Raw genomic sequence first — 14,775 nt, 5'->3', positions numbered from 1 at the left:
CAATTAGGTGCACTGGGGGTTTTTGCTAGCTGTTGAAGGCAGTAATGGGGGGTGAGACAGAAAAGAAGAGAAGAGACAATTATCGTGCTGCTCCCTGCCCAGCTACCCAAGCAGCCAAATTCAGCACCAGATGGAGCGGGCAGCACATTGGATTAATTCAGTGGAAACCAGTGAGGCTTGTTCGTAGCACAACTGAACTGGGCTTACATCTTCTCATTGCCTTCAAGGCGTACTCACTTGAATGTGGTAATAACATAAAATTATGGCTCTGCTGGTTGGAGGGCACTTCTCTGAGTGGGAGGTTGGGCTAGACAGTCTCCAGAGGCAGGCTCAGCTGCTGAGGTTACTTGCTGTGCTCTACTTGTTATTGTCAAGGAAGGGATCTGTACTCTCTGAATTAGCTAAAGAGAGGAAAAACCTCTGGCAAAACCCTAATGGTTACAAACAATTCAGATGCCTTTTTATTCTACCACATTTACTTTTAGATGCCGCTGAGCAACCCAGTGTCAGCCACCATTGAAATGGATGCACTGAAGTGCTACATGTCAGCACTGGATTTAAGGCATATTTGGAAGCTTCCTGTCCTCAAGAGATTTGTCACCCATTCTAAGACTCAGCATTTCCTAATAGCTGCAGATTTTTAAGTTAGAGGGGGCTGCCATTCTCATACACAACTTCTCAAATAACATACATTGCAGAACTGTACACAGCCACTCTGCAGTGAAAGAATTTCATATATACCACACACCGAATTGCACTACAGATGTCTCTGAACCAGAAGAAACCCATCTCTGTATGTCTATAGGAGATGGCCATGAGCTGCAGAATGACACAAGCAGCTTTCTTCTAACCAGTGGAATGGCACAGCCATGTTTGACTATAGGAATAAAGCTGTGACACAGGGCTTATTATTCTGGGTGCACTACTGTCCAAAACCACCATGCATACTCTGCACTTCTCCTTCCTCAGCACAGGCACAGATGCCAGATAATGCTCTGACTAGGCATGTCCGTAGTTTTATGAGTAGATGAGTGAGCACAAGAACTGTCATTTGATTGAGAAGATTCATTTCAGAAAGACCTCTTCATCAGGAAAGGTCACCTGAGGCAAGGGTTACACAGCTCAATCATCTGAGGGCTTGTGTGCGTCAAACACATACAAAGTAATCTTCACTTCATCTCAAATGCTAAAATGATTTGTCTCTCATAACAGTGTATTGATAAATGTGTGGGAGTACAGCAAGCCTCAGTGACTCCCAGAATCATTACATGAATTTAATTAGATCTCCTCTACTTGGGCAAGTCTCAAAAGGCTCTGTTTAGTAAGAAGAAAAAAATACAACACATCCAAAAAAGCCTCATAAGAAAAGCCTCATATCTTTTAACTACAACCAAAAATGTTAAAAGATAAAAATTCTAAGGACCTGCTGTGATAAGGTTTAAATCTCCAGTATTTCACTACAGCACTGTAATGGGGAAGTCACTGCATAAACTACAAATCATTCTTGTACCCTGCTTCACATATCCAGACTGCAATATAAATATTAAACTCATTAGTATACATATGCTCTTACTAAGCAGGCAGCAAACCTTCTAGAAATTATTTTATTTGGTTGAGGGCTTAATTAGATAAGCTGTGCAGCTGATGACCCAAATAAATAGATTACCATTCCTGTGCACAACTCCAGGTGTTTGCTGCTGCTGCAGCGATGGAGGGCTGCCACTGTCTCTTTTGTTGTCTTATACTATTGTCCGTGCTTGCTTTACCAGTTTGTAACCTGGCTCTGCAAAGTCTTCCACATGAATAAAAACCTAGCCACTAGAACACCGCTGACGATTTCACAGAACTGGCTTAGTGATGAGATGGACAGGTGCACCAGCAGGGGTAGCATGGCACCACCTTTAGCAGTTCATTTGGCTACACACAAAAAATGGAAGAGAGACAGCATAATCTTTAAAAGAGGCATACGACAGCCCAGAGAGACAGGGATTTATGAAGGCATGTCTAGATGAGTATGCTCATCAGTCACCGTTCAAAACACACAGAGGGGCTAGTTTAGAAATTATTCCCTATTGTAAAGATTTCTGACAGCACGTTCCCAGAGTCCTGATTTGGGGAAAAAATGATGACAAGATATCACAAGACTTGGGAACGCTCTCACAGAGTGCTCTTTTGGTTTATGTGCTTATGCCCAGCTCTGACAGATATATTCCCACCGCCAGGAAAGAGATCACTGAGCCAACAGCTAAGACTGCCTTCCTCTGTCATGGTTTAACCCAGCTGGCAACTAAGTACCACGCAGCCGCTCGCTTACTCCCTCCTCCCTCAGCGGGATGGGGGAGAGAATTGGGAAGGAAAAAAAAAAAAGGTTAGAGCCATGGGCTGAGATAAAGACAGTTTAATAAGAGAAAATAATAATAATAGTAATAATGAGAATGGTAAGAGAATATACAGAATGTACAAAATGAATGATGCACAATCCAATTGCTCACCACCCGCTGACCGATGCCCATCCCATCCCAAGCAGCAATTACTCTCCCCGAGCCATGATCACTCTCTCCGCAACCAACCGACTACCTCCCCCCGAGCATGACGTTATATGGTATGGAATAGCTCTTTGGTCAGTTTGGGTTAGCTGTGCTAGCTGTGCTCCCTCCCAGCTTGTTATGCACCTGGCCGAGCAGGAGAAGCTCAAAAAGTCCTTGAGTAGTCTGAGCACTACTTGGCAACAACTAAAACCATCAGTGGGTTATCAACATTATTCTGGTATTAAATCCAAAACATAGCACTATGATAGCTACTATGAAGAAAATTAACTGTATCGCAGCCGAGACCAGGACACTCTTCCATGCCAGAAACCAGCACCAGGACTCAGGAACAGGACGGAAACCTGCTTACACGACATCTGGTGCAAAACTTAGCAGAAAACAATTACTAGTACAGACCTGACTTCTCATCTCTGGTGATAACAGGATCTCTTTGCTGTGTCGCATTAAAAAACAAAATGCGGGGGGATGGAGGGGAAGCAGTCTATGGGTCTCAATGTAAATGTACAAACAGAATTCCCTTGTGCAAATAAGGGCATTTTGCTCCGCTTATTTTGGCTTCCTGCTGGAGCTCAGTGAGCCTTCTGCTGAATCAGCACATACAGGCTTCCTGAGCCTGTATGACTTGGAAGGTCACCAATGTAATGGAAGCGATTCAAGCTTTCATCACCAAAGAGCAGTGGGAAGCTTCAGCTGCAAAACTCCCATGTGCAACTGAAAAGCTCAGAGAGCTCCTGATTGTAACGTCTTGCCCTTAAGTTTTTCAACATCAAACATTGACTGCCATCAGCCAGGTTCTCAGAACCTGGTCTGGAATTTGTATCAACTAAACGTTTCATTGATGCCTTTGGTCAGAAAACACAAATATGTGGAAACCAAAAATTCTGGTGGCAACATGCTGCTTTCTACTGGCATGAAATTTATGGCCAGATAAACAGACCACGAACCTCTCAATGTCCCATTCTCTGCAGGTGGTGTTCTGCTTCATCTGAATGATAAATATTAAGGGTGCTATAGAAAGAGATCACCTATACTCAATAATGCTTAAAGCACTTACTTGATAAGCAGCAGATACCAAGACTAGGGAATATTTAATCCTACAGCATGAACAGTTTCAACAGAAGAAACTGAGAGGACCCTAAGCCTAAGCAGCTAATAATCACCTGCAGAAGTACATTGCAGTGTGTGACTGACAAGCAACCCATTCGCAATTCAGACTATAAACTAGAAATTAAGCGTCCCGTACTCCAGACAAGTCCAACCACAAGATTACTCAGTGTATTGTGTTAGCATATTTAGAACTGATCCTGCCAGCTCCTCCCTCTTTGGAGGTGGTGAATGCATGCATACATACATATCTATATTTGCATATATACATACACTTATATTTCTATAAAATATTTTATTATATATATTTATGTAAGTGTGCACTTACTTGTAAAGAAAATTAAGCTTAAAGGAGCATCAAGCTGCTGCCTTATTGCATCTCTGCCTAGAACAGGCTGCCTGAATTCAAAACATAAATTATTTGGAGTTGGCTGGAACAATATGAAAAAAGGCATATTCTTGGAATATATAGTTGGCCAAGTTAGAGAATAGTATAAATTAGAATTCCTACATTGTTGAAAACATTGTCATTCTCTTTTACTGACATATGTGTTTTTGTCTGGAAAGCTGCTTAACGATTCTGTTTAACATTTACTTTTTAAAGCCCCTGTTTAACTGTGAACATGCTAAAGAACAAAAAAAAAATCCCCGAACTAATTTACTATGTATGCTATATGCTTTACTACACAAATATGTTTCTATATCCAGTTCTGAACTTAAAAAAACATAAAAATAATGTATACACCCAAACTACCTGGTCATAATGGACAGTAAAAACACTCACTTCCATATGATGCCACCTACAACGAGGACAGTGACAACTCATGAGAAACTTCATGATGTCCGGTGCATGGAATGTATCACGACTGCTACACATGCAACTCAGTATTAGCACAGAACTAGTCTTCCTTCAATGACATGATAGACTCACTCAGCCACTAGTCCAATGACTGCATGAAAAATTTGAAGTATTAAAAGTACTATTTAATATGTGAAGCTAGAATAAAATTTGATGATTGCTTTCTGTATGTGTGTTGTTTTCCATAAGAAGTTGAAAAATGTTTCAAAAATATTTAAAATTAAAAAGTGTAAAACTTTTTGCCTCCCCCTAATATACACTTTGTTGAGTATTCTGGAATTATTTTTCTTATTACTGTCCTCAGGTGTATTGAATTCATAGGACAGTGTTTTATAGATAGGCTGACAGCACCATAGTGCTCTGCCTGTGCTAAGGAGTCCAGACTGCGAAGCCAAAAGAAAAAGCATGGTCACACTTCAAGTACATGCAGTCAAAAATAGTGGTGTCAGCACAGATGGAAGGAAGGCAGGGACGCCCAGAAGGGGTGTTAAGGAGGTGGAACTGATCAGCAGAATTTGCACATAAAGGAGAAAATGGAATTTGCAGGATCAGACTGGACCTGGGGTGGAGACTGGCAGAGAGAGAAAGCCGAGGAAAGAAAAGACACAGAATTTGAGGCAGGTTGGAAAAAGCATTTTCTCCCCCACACCCACAAAAAGCTTCTGCCTCTGAAACAGGAACCAAAATGAAACACAGCTAGATGGTCTTTTGGCCACAGGTAGGTAGAAAAGGTGAGTTCCTAGAGCTGAAGTTTTTACAATAAAATAAACAGTCACCGACAGTATTTTCACTGTAGGAAAGTAGGAAAATTGGTCCTTTCAAAAGTAGGTCAGCATCTCCATACCATGCCCACTCATCCCGGGTTTTATACTGTATTTTGAATCAATTCAGTACAAATACAGTCCTCAAGGTAATCTCCTGTAAATTTCATTTGCATTAAATTCCTTAAGTTCTGAATTGATTTTTGAAAAATAAATTAGTTTGTGCTTTATGCAGTCAAAGAATGATTACACAATCAATTCTGTCCAAACAAACCAGGTGAAAGAATGAATGGTCCAAGAAAACTGTACCTGTTACAGAGCCATGGAAATCTGTGCTGCCAAAACTGCAGTAACAGATCAAAGTCCAGTATTGGTTTCCATAAAGTATACTGATTTTTTTGCACAGTTTACAGAAGTATAAAATTAAAATACATTAACTCACTCTTTCTTATATATACACTAGGTGGTCAAAATGGATTTATAGAAATGAAATTACTGTTCCTAGACTTCAAAATTAATTAAATGCCCTGTTTGAAGCCAAAGACTGAACTGAACAAAAAAATCATTGACAAAGCTACTGACATACATACAAATGAAAATTACATTTAAAAAATGCATATTCCCCGACATTCCTACTATTGTGTTCCTTTAAAAAAGCACATACATGTAAATTTGGAAATTCTCACAACTTGCATTTCATGTGAAAATGTATCAAAACAACTCTTAAATTATTCAAATCTGATCTAAAAACTTCTTCTAAACATTAATATCTTCATATACAGCACTTGCAGACAGTTGTGCGTAACTGCAGCCCTCCCTTCCCCTTCATTTTTTTACAACTTTTAAAGAGAATGGAAAATTTCACAAAACAAACATAAAGGGCGGGGGGGGAGGGGGAACCCCTTGAAATCCAGCATTCTATAAGGAATAAAACTAATCTTTGAAGGCGGCAAGGCTAGTGGAAAAAACACACAGTTCTGGAAAGGAAAGCTAATTCCATTGCATTCCAGAATTCTGTCTGGTTTAATTTTCACAAGAAAAACATCCACACCTTTTCAGATTTTGATTCTATGACTTTTAGCTGCTGTGTTGATTTCCTAATATTTGAGGTGAAAGGACTTTTTAGCAATTGATTCCTGTTCAGGCTGGCCTGCAAATGCAATGAAATAGACCAACAAGATATTTTCAATATTCAGCCTTCACTGCATTTGGCAGACAAACAAAAGGAGCCTTACACAAGCACATTCCCAACAAAGATATACGCTGTTTTTAAACAAATGGTCATCAAACTAGTGCTTGACAATATTCTTGAACCTGTAACTTCCACAGATATCAATTTGTGGAATTGTAATCCTTCAGATGTGGGCTAGATTGGCTGCTGGGACTGCAGCAGTGTATTTCTCACTAGCTTCCAGTGGGGCTCCTCCCTCAAGTATTGCAGGAAATCTACAGAAAAAATAGAAAAAAGACCTCTATACCACAAGGAGTCTAAACACTGCATTACATCTGGCATTCAGCCCGGGGTTAAATTAGCTGTATTCTATAATATGTGTTAACATTAGATTATTTCCCCCACCTCAAATACTACTTCTTAATTCTCTGTTTAGCTGGTGGGTAAATATTGAGCAGCAGAAACAGACCACCAACACTGCATATCTTAAAAGTATTTTGGCAAATCTGGCTTCCTTGTCTTGCTATGAATGGAAGAATACAGCTGACCCAGACTTACTTAAAGAGCAAGAATCAGTATCTCAGACCTTAATTTGAAAATATGGAAGCAAAATTCGAACTACATTGATTTTCAGAGGTTACTGCTTTACTATATGTATATTGCTCTCTTTGGTGTAACTCAACTTTCAGAAAGTTGGTTCCTGAACAAAGCTTCAAGTAAGACTGCTGAAATGCAGATACGAAGTGAAGATCAGAGCACTTCATACCACACTGTGGAAGAAAAATGTATACAAAATACATTTGCTCTTTCTTCTTTTTCCTTTAGCCCCTTTAAAAAATTGGGTTAGACCACACACAAGAACAACTGTATTTCTGAAACAGCAGGGGGATTCTCAATAGGAAAAACCAATTTCCTTCCTACCAAGTCTGAAAAAGACCTGCAGCTGAAAGTTGGCTGAAAATGAACTTGTAATAGTGTCAGGTTGATTTTTCGACAGGAAGCTCTTGCAGTCCAGTAGATCCAGAAACTGATTTTGAATATTTTATTTAGAACGGAGTTTCCTTTGAGACTGCTCTTTTCTTTTCAGAGATAAGAGAGTAATTACCCACTCATGTTTATGCAGTTCAAGGAAATAGGGAGAGCAAAGAAAAGGAGGTAGAAGAATGGACCAAATGAACTCCTACTGCTTCCAGCAGGATGCAGACTTTTGTCCGTGGTACTGGACTTCGGAAACACCGGGGCAAATTTTCAAAACCAGGTACTTAGACTACCTGTGCAAGACGCAGACCCAAATCCTTGGATTGGCAAGTCTCAGGCATATTCTCACAGCCACAGACTCTGTGTGTGGGCTTTCTCTCTCTGTGGCATGCCGTGCAGCTACTGTGCCTCCCTAAGCAGCACACAAAGCCCGATGACTGTTCAGTGAACACAGCTCCTCTGGAAATATATGTGTCTTATTTTAAGCACCACTTAAACCATTATCTCATAAGCAGCACTTATTTCTCCCCCTCCCTCTTAAGAGATACTAATGAAAACAAACATTGTTTATTTAATCTTAGTGCATGTAAGGGGAAAGAGCACTGCACAGTAAAGACTTTTATAAACCTTCAAAAGTGTGTTGCCAGACCTTCCTTCCCAGGCCATTGCAGAACTGCCTGACTTTCTCTGGTCACACATTCCTTCATCAGGAAGTGTTTTAAACAGCCTGTACTTCAAGTAGGTGTCAACATCGCTGGTTATTACGCTTCATGACAATCTCCAAGCGCAGAAGGCAAGCTGGCCTTCACACTAAATGACAACATGTAGCAGCACAAAGAGCTTCACACATCCCCTAATGACTCTTGGTTTTCCTGGTTGAGGAAAGGGAAGTAGAAGGGAGGTTACAGAAGTTTGACTACTAGCAGCTTACTCTGTATAGAAAAAAGTAACCTTTTTAAATCAGACAGGGAAAATTTCCTGGCTATTTGTCTCTGCATATCTAAACCAAACTTTTAACAAAATTCTTTACAAGCTAATTTAGGCCAAATCATTTCTGGGATTCTGCAAGCTCTTGTGCTCATGCTTTTCCTGAATAGCCCTCATTTTGGTAAGCTATGAAGCTTTCTCCTTGGAGGTTCATGTTGTGCTGAATCATCAACTCCTATGCAATGGCTTCTCTGAAATACATTGCTTTTGCCAAGAAGTTTATGTGCAGTTCCAACCCAGGATCTCCTACCACAAGACAACAAACAAACTTCTAATATATGGCAGATTTAAAAGTTCTTTGGCTTTTTTCTAGCTGCTCTGTAAATTTTCTTCTTTAAACCAGGTGGGACAGTCATTTCTAATCAGAAAAGCTAAGACTGAAAGACATGCAATGCAAAAGAGTTTCAAGGAGTGTATTACATTTTGCCAATGCTCCCTAAATGAACACTTTTTGTAATGTTTTGTGAATTCTGATCATACTTACATATCTTCTCCAGTAAAGATACTCTATTTTTGAAGTAAAAAGATAAACTGAAACAACTAATTTTTCCATAATAGGGAGTACTTTTTATCTGTCATTTCTGATACTTTTGTGCCATCATCATAACAATAACCTGGAGACTTACACTTGGGCTGTAATTTTATTGCAATAAAAAAGCTACAGTACAAAGAGGAAGCTACAGGAGGGAGCACATTGATACTATACATAAAACAGAAAAACAGATTTTCTGAGAAAATGAAGACAGCATTAAGGCAGTATACTCTGCTGCAGGTTGCATCAGTGGGGGGGTTATTTCCATGAAAGCAAGAAGTTTGCAGTCCTGGTAAAGTTTGATGCCTAAATGCCAACTTGCTGCAAGCGCAGGGGAGGTATCAAGTCAAGACTAATCTTCTGAAACTACAAAGCCTGAACTTTCTAGCTGGGCAGATTTTGGTTCAGGTGGCTGGGAAAGACCTAAGTAGGTCTCACCCTTCCCTAAATGTCAGATTTCTTCCACAGGCACACAGGAACAGTGCTGCATCAGTCCTGAGCTATCTCTGCCATGAGGAGGCAGCCGCCCCAGAGCACTCTCTACCACCCACCCACACCATCATGGGCTCCTCTCTCCATGGGGCCACAGATCCTGCTAGGAACTTGCTCCAGCATGGACTCTCCTCAGGGTCACAGCCTCCCTTGGGCATCCATCTGCTCTGGCATGGGGTCCTCCCTGGGCTGCAGGTGGATATCTGCTCCACCGTGGGCCTCCATGGGCTGCAGAGGGACAGTCTGCCTCACCTGGTCTTCACAGAACAACTGTATTTCTGAAACAGCAGGGGGATTCTCAATAGGAAAAACCAATTTCCTTCCTACCAAGTCTGAAAAAGACCTGCAGCTGAAAGTTGGCTGAAAATGAACTTGTAATAGTGTCAGGTTGATTTTTCGACAGGAAGCTCTTGCAGTCCAGTAGATCCAGAAACTGATTTTGAATATTTTATTTAGAACGGAGTTTCCTTTGAGACTGCTCTTTTCTTTTCAGAGATAAGAGAGTAATTACCCACTCATGTTTATGCAGTTCAAGGAAATAGGGAGAGCAAAGAAAAGGAGGTAGAAGAATGGACCAAATGAACTCCTACTGCTTCCAGCAGGATGCAGACTTTTGTCCGTGGTACTGGACTTCGGAAACACCGGGGCAAATTTTCAAAACCAGGTACTTAGACTACCTGTGCAAGACGCAGACCCAAATCCTTGGATTGGCAAGTCTCAGGCATATTCTCACAGCCACAGACTCTGTGTGTGGGCTTTCTCTCTCTGTGGCATGCCGTGCAGCTACTGTGCCTCCCTAAGCAGCACACAAAGCCCGATGACTGTTCAGTGAACACAGCTCCTCTGGAAATATATGTGTCTTATTTTAAGCACCACTTAAACCATTATCTCATAAGCAGCACTTATTTCTCCCCCTCCCTCTTAAGAGATACTAATGAAAACAAACACTGTTTATTTAATCTTAGTGCATGTAAGGGGAAAGAGCACTGCACAGTAAAGACTTTTATAAACCTTCAAAAGTGTGTTGCCAGACCTTCCTTCCCAGGCCATTGCAGAACTGCCTGACTTTCTCTGGTCACACATTCCTTCATCAGGAAGTGTTTTAAACAGCCTGTACTTCAAGTAGGTGTCAACATCGCTGGTTATTACGCTTCATGACAATCTCCAAGCGCAGAAGGCAAGCTGGCCTTCACACTAAATGACAACATGTAGCAGCACAAAGAGCTTCACACATCCCCTAATGACTCTTGGTTTTCCTGGTTGAGGAAAGGGAAGTAGAAGGGAGGTTACAGAAGTTTGACTACTAGCAGCTTACTCTGTATAGAAAAAAGTAACCTTTTTAAATCAGACAGGGAAAATTTCCTGGCTATTTGTCTCTGCATATCTAAACCAAACTTTTAACAAAATTCTTTACAAGCTAATTTAGGCCAAATCATTTCTGGGATTCTGCAAGCTCTTGTGCTCATGCTTTTCCTGAATAGCCCTCATTTTGGTAAGCTATGAAGCTTTCTCCTTGGAGGTTCATGTTGTGCTGAATCATCAACTCCTATGCAATGGCTTCTCTGAAATACATTGCTTTTGCCAAGAAGTTTATGTGCAGTTCCAACCCAGGATCTCCTACCACAAGACAACAAACAAACTTCTAATATATGGCAGATTTAAAAGTTCTTTGGCTTTTTTCTAGCTGCTCTGTAAATTTTCTTCTTTAAACCAGGTGGGACAGTCATTTCTAATCAGAAAAGCTAAGACTGAAAGACATGCAATGCAAAAGAGTTTCAAGGAGTGTATTACATTTTGCCAATGCTCCCTAAATGAACACTTTTTGTAATGTTTTGTGAATTCTGATCATACTTACATATCTTCTCCAGTAAAGATACTCTATTTTTGAAGTAAAAAGATAAACTGAAACAACTAATTTTTCCATAATAGGGAGTACTTTTTATCTGTCATTTCTGATACTTTTGTGCCATCATCATAACAATAACCTGGAGACTTACACTTGGGCTGTAATTTTATTGCAATAAAAAAGCTACAGTACAAAGAGGAAGCTACAGGAGGGAGCACATTGATACTATACATAAAACAGAAAAACAGATTTTCTGAGAAAATGAAGACAGCATTAAGGCAGTATACTCTGCTGCAGGTTGCATCAGTGGGGGGGTTATTTCCATGAAAGCAAGAAGTTTGCAGTCCTGGTAAAGTTTGATGCCTAAATGCCAACTTGCTGCAAGCGCAGGGGAGGTATCAAGTCAAGACTAATCTTCTGAAACTACAAAGCCTGAACTTTCTAGCTGGGCAGATTTTGGTTCAGGTGGCTGGGAAAGACCTAAGTAGGTCTCACCCTTCCCTAAATGTCAGATTTCTTCCACAGGCACACAGGAACAGTGCTGCATCAGTCCTGAGCTATCTCTGCCATGAGGAGGCAGCCGCCCCAGAGCACTCTCTACCACCCACCCACACCATCATGGGCTCCTCTCTCCATGGGGCCACAGATCCTGCTAGGAACTTGCTCCAGCATGGACTCTCCTCAGGGTCACAGCCTCCCTTGGGCATCCATCTGCTCTGGCATGGGGTCCTCCCTGGGCTGCAGGTGGATATCTGCTCCACCGTGGGCCTCCATGGGCTGCCGGGGGCCAGGCTGGCTTGGGCTGCAGAGGGACAGCCTGCCTCACCATGGTCTTCACCACAGGCTGCAGAGGAATCTCTGCTCAGGCATCTCCTGCCTTCCTTCTGCAGTGACCTTGGTGTCTGCAGGGCTGTTTCTCTCCCATTGTTCTCACTTCTTTCTCACACTGCTGCTGCACAGTGGTTTTTATGCTTTTTTAAAATATGTTATCACCGAGGCACCACCAATGTCACTGATGGGCTCAGCTTTGGCCAGTGGTGGGTCTGTCTTGGAGCCAGCTGCAATCAACTATGTCTGACATGGAGGGAATTTCTGGTGTCTTCTCACAGAAACCACCCCTGCAGCACCCCGCTACCAAAATCTTGCCACATAAACCCAGCACAAGAACCCTGTGGGAATCTCACCATAAATCAGGGTACATCATCTTTACTATGTGCACCTTATACCCTAGGCCATGGGCACTCTGCAAAACAAAACAAACAAAAAGCACCCACTGAGTCACACACAGACTCAAGTCACGCCAGTATTGCCTGCCTCCTTCTTACCACTCTCTAAGCTCTTACAAATAGATCATTTGATGATTTGTTTCAATATTTTTCCACGTATCGATGTGAGCCTTACTGAACTACAATCTATGGACTTAATCCCCCTCCTCCCTTCTTTCCCTCACCTGTATTTTGCTTTTCTTCTAGACTTTTGGGACCTCACCTGCCTGTAGTCACTTCCCAAGGATAACAGCCAAAGACTCACATTTTGCTCCTGAGAGTTTCCTTCTTCAGCATTCTGGGGTGAACATCACCAACTCAGCACTGACATCAGCACTCTGTCTTACCTAAACATTCTCACATCTGCTCTAACCGGTCCTTTAATATTCTATTTTACAAAGACCCCAGCTTTTTCTACACAATGTGTTATTTGCTTGTCTTCCCTATTAAGTAAAGGACTTGATTTTTTCACCTTTTTCCTCTTCCCCTAGCCCATTTCTCAAATTTCTTCCTTGATAAACTTAATCAATGATGTACCTTCAACTTTCTACCTTTGCAGAGCTACTCCTGTGTCCCCTGTTCCATGCATTTCCTTCCTATCATTTGACAGCTCCCAGTGCAGATGTCTATACCTACAGGAACTTCAACATGTTCAGAATGTCACAAAAACCATTCTCAGTGACAGTGATCACAGACCATCCTCATAACTAATGACATACATAAGCAAGCAAGTGCGTGTACAGTGAATTACGTTTTCCAGAAAGTGTCACCACTACTCAATGCTTGAGATGAGGGAGCACTTTTCTGTAGTTATGAGAGTGAAAATACTGTTTTCCGTGAGAAGATTCCAGATCTTCTAGTCCATGAACACCTTTGTCTTCTCTTGAAGCTCCCTACACCAAACACGGTTTAATCGGCTATGTTAGAGAAAAACTGCAGTTTCCACTGATTGCAATTTCCATTTTGAAAGGACTGAGGCTTTTTAGCTGCCAGAGCTGCTCTGTAATCCAGGATAATGATTCTAATCTAATCTATGTCAATCTGTACTCATGTACATAAAGAATTCAGACAATGTTGTATTACAGATTTAAAAAAACTAATTCTCTCATGTTCTCCCCATCACACTGAAACGTCAAGCACTGCATACTCCAATGACACGTCTGAAGACTGGCATTTCCAGCCTTCATTAAAATGTATCATGGCTAAGCAGTATTTGCAACGTAGTCTGTACAGAATTTACAGATTCACTTTTTATTTTTTAAACATATTAAAAGAAAGTTCCCCATGTACTTTCAGAGAGAGGCTTGGAATAAAAAGCATTGTCAGTTATGCCCATGCACTGGTTCATGTGCTTACAAGCACTAACTGGGTTATGGTCGTACAGCTGACGTAAGCAAATAGCTGGTGCCCGCCTTGCACAGCAAATGTCTTCTGCAGGCATGGTCTTCAGCACCCACACCAGCCACAGCCTGACGCCACCAGACCTGTGAAAAGAGCTGTGATGCACAAGCAGGGAGGAAGGCTTTGACGCAGACCTCCATAGATCTTCATGAGGTTGTCGTCAGACATGCGGGTTCTTCCAGAGGGCTGACCAGCCATGCCGCACAACACTTTGTGTCCCACAGAGAGGCGATCAAGCATTGCATTCATATGCAGAGCAGTTTCCTCTGAATAATAACCAAGCTGTGAAAGGTATCACATACTCCTGCCACCCCCTCCCATGATTTGTGGGTTTTATGTTTAAAGAGAAAATACCCTCAATGAGATCTTATGTGCTGCCAGCTTCTGAAGTCAAACTCTGCAAACTTAGTACATTGAAAGGCTGCTTCTGGGCTGGTACTTTGTCAGTCTGATTTGCCAAAACTCATCCAGAATTGAACCACAATTCTTTTTTGAAAATTTAACAGAGTATGTACAGTACTCATTGTGATCAATAGACCATCCATCCAGATTGCTTATTATGTATTTAAAATATGTAATTTTCATATGCAGTGCAAGTATCTAGTTAATAATGTTTTTACCCTGCAAAAGATGTATCACAAAGTTTTAGCTTATGTTGATTATACAAAGAACTTCAGTACACTCAGGCTCTCTAAAGCTTTGGCTTCAAAAAGGAAGGCAAAGTATAACATAATTTTAAATTATTTGTTACATCCTGGTAAAAAAAAAAAAAAAAATTTTTTTCAGGTTCATTATAATGCTGAGACGTTTGTCCAGGTTTTTGTTCAGAG

The 14,775-nt window shown here is 41.2% G+C and overlaps 1 protein-coding gene across 1 annotated transcript in view; it reads right to left on the bottom strand.

The window, feature by feature from the left end:
• Positions 1-14,143, bottom strand: part of CAMK4 (calcium/calmodulin dependent protein kinase IV) — a 102,169-nt gene extending 88,026 nt beyond the window's left edge. The window contains exon 1 of the mRNA XM_035888457.1: positions 14,004-14,143. Coding sequence (XP_035744350.1) covers positions 14,004-14,143 — 140 coding nt within the window. The remainder of the gene's footprint in view (positions 1-14,003) is intronic.
• Between the last annotated feature and the right edge of the window lie 632 nt (positions 14,144-14,775).

The sequence above is a fragment of the Egretta garzetta genome, unplaced genomic scaffold (genome assembly GCF_000687185.1).
Source record: "Egretta garzetta isolate BGI_Z169 unplaced genomic scaffold, ASM68718v1 scaffold271, whole genome shotgun sequence".
NCBI classification, from domain to species: domain Eukaryota; kingdom Metazoa; phylum Chordata; class Aves; order Pelecaniformes; family Ardeidae; genus Egretta; species Egretta garzetta.
This window is presented reverse-complemented; position numbering and strand designations above follow the sequence as displayed.